Genomic DNA, 6484 nt, shown 5'->3' on the forward strand with positions numbered 1-6484 from the left:
TTTTTTTTCTTTTCACTACAGTCAGAGGGGAATGGACCCCTTTGGTGCTGTTGGCTGAGCAGTGTGGCTACACTTTGGACAGACGAGATTCAGAAATTATTATTATCGCTGCTCCATTTGTGACATGTGGCATCACAGTAAAGGTGAATTTCAGTAAAGACACCATTCATGAGACAGAAGAATTATATTTTCAGTATTCAAAAGTTTGTAAGTGTGGTTTTGTTTTGTCCCCATTGCACATTTTATCTAATATCTGTATGAGTGGAAAAATGTGTTGATCAATACCATTGACTCACTCAGCAATTACTTCACAGTGAGCGATATTGCCAAAAGTATGGGACTAGTGTGATGTATTATGATAAATTTATAATCTTGATGGACTGAACCAAGTACATCTGAGGGAATCAAAATAAAAAAACATAAATACAACTATATCTAAAATAAAACATTTGTTTTAAACACTTTATAGTAACAGTCTGAGCTGGTTAGCGGCAAAAACAAGGTCTAATTACTACTCACGACAACGGCTCCGCATTTGTGACAGACCACCAATTCAAACTTGCTGTTTTCCATTACTCAACTTTCACACTAGAACACATGGGACTCATAAGGGCAAGTTGAAACCTGCAGCAGATTAACCCTTTTTAGTGTCATTGTTGCTTCGTGTTTGTTTTTTATACAGCCTCACAGAGAAAGTGTCTGCTCTTTATTCCAGGATGGAAAATACACACTTTCTCTTCAAATAGGAGATAGGACATTCACATTGGCCTGTCCTCTCCCTCTCCCTGAAGAACTCCCACTAACCCATCAGCGTCTGATCAACAGCCCTCATCGTCTAAGCAGCGGGCCAACAGAGCATATGCCACAATCCCTGGAGCCTTTTCCATGGGCTCCACCTTTCTACCTGGCCCCGCCTTACTACCCCCACCCTACATATCACCGCAAATATCCTAGTCCCAGTGGACACGCTGCATATGACCCTCCTACTCCCTCATCTTCAACTCCTGACCCTACATTTGGCCCACAGCCTCTCCCTCCTGTTGATCCCCAGCCAGACGATCAGGACTACTACTCCCACCAGATTCCTCTAGTAGAGTCTTATAAACATTTCACTGTCCACAGTTCGCTTTCATCTGCAGACGATATGGAGGATTCACGTCGGGTGTATCCAGGTCTGCAACAAAAACAAGAAACTCCTGTCTCTGGTCTCTCTGAGAAGCACACTTCTACACAGTCCTCAGATACAGGCTTTCCCATTCAATTTGAAGCACCTCCTCCCCAGCCCCCCAGCCATGCCTTCAATCAATATTATCACTACTACCATCATCCTAAAATCCCTCTGCCTGGCCCACCCCAAGACCCTGATCCAGGTCTTGAGGTTCCCTCTTTAACTGATCCTCATAATCCTGAATTTCCAGTGTTGCCCCGCAGCACCCAGCAGTCTGAGACTCTCAGCAGAGTTAACTCTGACAGAGACTGGTTCCTTCCATCTGTGCCTGACACTCTTCCAACAAATTCACCTTCTACAGCTTATCCTCCACAGCCCTATCCATACCACTACTTCTATTACTTTCCGCACATTGCTAGGGGTGAGGCCAAAAGATTGGCTCCTCTCAATCCCGATACAGCCGCAAAAGCAAATTTGTCTTATCAAAATGTACAGTCAAGCCCCTTTGTTCAGCCACTTCCTCACTCATCAGTGGTTCATGACAAATACAACCTAAATCCTTACATGGATCAGCCAAGGCAAGATAAAACGATAAACTTTAAAAGAAATGGACCAGAATCAATCAAACAGCCACTTTGGTCGGACGATGAAGCAGAGCTGGATTCCAAAATAAGACACCCTGCTGTCCAGCCTTACCCTCCTGAACCAGACGTTGTTGCAGTTCCTCCTTCTAGCACTTTCCCTACTCCATCACCCAACCATAATCCTCCACCTCCCTACTACTACTACTACTACTACTACTACTACTACCCTTATTATCACCACTATCAGATGGATTATGGACCTGAGAGTTTACTCAGTGCTGACAATCCTGTGCCTCCAACTTTATCCAAAGAAGCTTTAGACCCTCTGCTTCAGGCATCCTCCTCCCCACCACAGCATCCGTTCTATCACGTACCTCAAACTCCACCTACAAAATCAATGTATGATGTTTCCCATGGCCCCCTACATCCTTACTACTATTACCACCTCTACTACCACCCTGACATGTCTGTAGACAGCCCTGCTGGCAGTATGAGCTCAAAATCAGAATCTCAGCTTCCCTCAGACTACAGCAGGATGGATCAGCTGGGTCATGCTGCTGAGGCAGAAAATCCCAGCATCCCACAGTCGAGTCCCTTTCATAGCCTCTATTCCCATTATATCACTCAGCAACCGCCATTTGATGCTTTTGGGCATCCTGGTGGAGGAGAAGCAGCAGAGGGACTGGATAATGAAATGAAAGGTAAATGGTGACAGTGATGTTTTAGGTGCTTGTAGAAGTGTCTTGTGTTTTCCAGATGTAGCTTTTAACATTAGTGTCTTGACTTCAGATGACCACAAGGGGGCAGAACAATATTCTGTACTGACTTCATTTTGTTTTTGTGTGAGCTCACCAAACCATATCCAGAACAATGATATTAAAAGTCCTCGATAAAGATCTAGCATCTGGTTCTGGCTGTAACTAGACACCTGTATAGACTTGATCTTCATCATCTTTCATGCTGATGACTAGACCCATTCAAGTGTAACTATCTCTCCTCTCTGTTTACTTACTCTGCTCAGATCACATCAAGGCCAACCCGTACACTCCCTCTGCCTCACCCTGTGGCCTTGGCCTCATGTCAGAATTTGACTGCAGCTGTCCTTCAGGCTGCTGTTTGTACCACGTGAAAGGTGAGTCTTTCCAAATGCAGATCTTGCTAACACACGTCTGATTGAAAATGAATTGACAGTGGGGGAAAAACCCTAAAAATAGGATGAGTCATGTGTGGGCCAGGGAAACAGAAGCCACAGAATTGAAAACATTTTAATAGATTATGATCTTTGCTTACAGTTAAATATTTATGCTTGACTTGAAAGTGTTTTTTCTTTCACTGTCAGACTGTACAATGGGACAGCATTTAATCTTTGCGATGCCTGACTGTGTGGTGGAGCCCACAGTGGCCCCCCCAGCTCATCCCTCTGAGGTCAATAATTCATCCTGCACACTGCAGAGGCTGACCTCTGACCCCGACATCTACGCTGTCCCCCTAGATGGCTGTGGAGTAAACAAACACGTAAGGCACCCTGGTACTGTATGCACACCACGTAATGTAGAGCTCCAAAACAAAGCAAGCCACTGCGATGGTGCTTCATGAAAAGTTATTCAAATTGAATGTGGCTGAATAGAGTGATGCTTGGACTGCCCTCACTGGTAGTTAACTGGAGGGGCATGCATCAGGTTGTTTTATAAAATGAACCTTTTTTCCAATATCATTATCTTATTAGGAGTTTGGTCAGACAGTGGTTCATCTGTTGGAAGTCCATGGTATCTATTCTCTTCAAGACCACAGTTCTGTGTATGAGAACTCTCCTGTCAGGTATGGCACTACTGTTTTAAAGAAAACTTTTTAACTTTATTTCGAATGGAGCATTTTTTCCACCATATATTTGTGGGGCATGCTTTGTTAGTTTTCTCTCATTCTGCTATGAATTCAGTTTGTTTTAACATCTTTCCCTTTGCATATGGCATGACCTTTTTTTTTTTTTTTTTACACAGGCAAAAGTGTATAACTGGGAAAATGGTTTTAAAGTTTTTGTTTTTACTGTTTGCAGAGTATTGGAAATGTGACAATTACTTGTTTTTAATGAAATTATTTCTCTTCAACAAAACATGACCTTTGACACTTTTTTGCATTTGCTGACACTTTTTTAGCTACATTTATTTCCAAAATTACAGTTCTAGTGCAAAATGATGACCTTTCGAGGCATGTGCTGGCTGAAGTGTCATTATGTTGGTACGGTGTCCCATCAACAGCTGATAGGAGCATTGTAATTACTACCTTGCTCAGAACGCACTATAATCAATTGCTCAGCCAAGGGCTTCTTCAGAGCATTTACAGTCTGCTGCAGTCAGTAAAATGCTCTTCTTGAATATTGGCTTTCTTGCCTGTTCATTTTTGATATTACAAGAATTTTCAAAGATTTTCAAATGGCATATTGTGAGAGTTAATGCTCTGGCCTTGATTCTATCACATGCTTATTTTACCTTAGGTACATCTCTGACGCAAAGTGATAAATTCCTATTAAAGTGTAACTGTACTGTAGGTCACCGCTACTCTTATAGACGTATGTTACAGTATTGAGAGATGCAGGTTATTATCCTGAAATAACGTCTTCATAACCTCTGTATAAACTAGCTCAATAAATTTGCAGCAATTGGATCTTTGTTAGGAGAGATTTGCTGATGACTGTGCAGCGATTTGACAATCCCTCCTCATCCTCATTTGAAGCAGCTGATCACAGATTCTCAAAATAAACAAGAGAAACACATGGCTATATGTCATATGAAATTGTCTAAGATGCTCAGCTTGGATTGGCAATTTGACACACTGCATCCACTGTGTTAGATTTGTTTCCCTGGCCCACCATCTTGTGTACATCAGCTGCCTGTGTTGATCTATAGGTTGATGGTTGAATGTAGTTCTTCACCGGGGTCTCCAGGTGAAGTTAGACTCCATGTGATGGATCAACCTCCTCCACCTCCCATTCAGGCTACACCAGCCATGGTCACTGTGCAACTGAGAATTGCCACAGGTGATTATCTTGTCTGTATTCTCTGTTAGTGGTTGCTGCTGCTGGTGCTAGTGTGCCAACATGCACAATAGCAGCCCCAACAGAACCTAAATTAGTGTCATTGCTAACATCTGTGTTGACCCTACTATTTAATGTCAAAATGGCTGCTGTGAAAAGGTTTTGTTCTTTACCTCCTAGATGAGTCATTCACCAGCTTCCACCCTGAGGCTCACCTACCGCTTAGCCACATACAAGGCAGTCCAGTTTATGTGGAGGTTTCCCTACTGGACCCCCCAGAGCCCAGCCTGGTGCTGCTGGTTCACTCCTGCCTGGCTTACACTCAAACTCCATATACCAGCTGGATGCTGGTTTATGATGGGTATGTAGAGATAAAGGAAATAAATGGAGTTTGACGTGATGTTTGTATTGCGATCAGTCTTGGCAGCTTCAGTCGTGAGCGTTAAACACAGCACAGTGACTAAGCAGGATGATTATTTGACTACAGCTTGCTGTAATCTTTTCATAGGATTACGTCAAAGAACAGTCTGTTTCTTGTCTGTTTGTTAAAGGTTACTGGGTGCTGATTCCGGCTGAATGTTGTTTTTATAGTTGCAAAGCTCTGCATGGTGTTCTTTATTTTTTATTGTTTCATTTGTAACTGTTCTTTCATCACTGTGTTGTTCAGCTGTCCCAGCGAGGGGGGCGCACAACCACTTCGTTCCCCACGCTCTCACCATATACGGAGGATCATGATTTCTACCTACCTGTCTCTGGACACAGAAAGTCCCTCTTACATGGCTAAAGGAGCCTACTCTCACCTGGAGGACCCAGAGGTATCTCCTACTTAACATTCTCATTCAAGTAAACTTCTATTTTGGCCTTTTGAAGTGGCATTTATAATGTTTCTTTCAGGTTCAGCCTGCCTTAGAGGTCTAAAGTAGTGTAGGTTTACAGTAATTCAGTAGTTAAACCACTATTTTAATTTTTTTTTTTTTCCTCCCTCAGATCTTCTTCATGTGCTTGACAGAGGTGTGTTCTGCTGCAGATGGTGACTGCACTGTAGGCTGCATCAGCAGTAAGTTCAATTACAAAGGAGAAACTCAGGAGTGGTCCAGTATTTTATCAGGAGGCTTCTTATATATTCATTATAATGTGAACACTTGTGGGTTCTAGACTAAACAGGAAAACGATTGTCCCTATATATAATAACTAACAATTAATCTGTGATTATACACAGATGCTGCACTAAAGAATTCCTTTTTAAATACATTGTGGCTACATAATATTCCTTCCCATTACCCTGAAAAATCAAATGAAACATGTTTGAGATGTATGAGTAAAAAAAAAGCTTTTTTTGCCATCACTTCATTAACTTCTTTTTCCCCTCATAGGTCCCAACAGTGACGTGTGAGCAATGAATTAAAGACACTTTTACACATCTGCACTTTGTTTGTGTTTTGTGGAAATAACCAGGACGCAAGTCTCTGTGAAAAAGAGGGAAATGTCCTCTGAATATTTATTTTTAAAAAATTGTCAATATAGTGCAATACAAGAGTTAGTACTACTATATAGTGCAATGAAATGGTACTACAGAGAAAGAATTCAAGCAATTCTGGGCATTCAGCTGTTTTCATATCAAACAAGACACTTGTACTTTTATTTGGTCACAGAAGCTTTTGGCTTGAACAGGAACATTAGGGACGGAAAAGGTATACTATT

The 6484-nt window shown here is 42.0% G+C and overlaps 1 protein-coding gene across 1 annotated transcript in view; it reads left to right on the top strand.

The window, feature by feature from the left end:
• The window catches only part of LOC118323239, a 6425-nt gene extending 216 nt beyond the window's left edge, over nucleotides 1–6209 (top strand). The window contains exons 2-11 of the mRNA XM_035655180.1: nucleotides 22–143; nucleotides 716–2453; nucleotides 2774–2884; nucleotides 3092–3267; nucleotides 3479–3570; nucleotides 4656–4786; nucleotides 4964–5144; nucleotides 5451–5598; nucleotides 5771–5840; nucleotides 6157–6209. Of these exons, the coding sequence (XP_035511073.1) occupies nucleotides 22–143; nucleotides 716–2453; nucleotides 2774–2884; nucleotides 3092–3267; nucleotides 3479–3570; nucleotides 4656–4786; nucleotides 4964–5144; nucleotides 5451–5598; nucleotides 5771–5840; nucleotides 6157–6176 (2789 nt within the window). The 3' untranslated portion in view covers nucleotides 6177–6209. The remainder of the gene's footprint in view (nucleotides 1–21; nucleotides 144–715; nucleotides 2454–2773; nucleotides 2885–3091; nucleotides 3268–3478; nucleotides 3571–4655; nucleotides 4787–4963; nucleotides 5145–5450; nucleotides 5599–5770; nucleotides 5841–6156) is intronic.
• Nucleotides 6210–6484: the final 275 nt, after the last annotated feature.

Source organism: Morone saxatilis, unplaced genomic scaffold (genome assembly GCF_004916995.1).
Source record: "Morone saxatilis isolate NCDOM2014 unplaced genomic scaffold, NCSU_SB_2.0 Contig14, whole genome shotgun sequence".
In the NCBI taxonomy this organism is placed as follows: Eukaryota; Metazoa; Chordata; class Actinopteri; family Moronidae; genus Morone; species Morone saxatilis.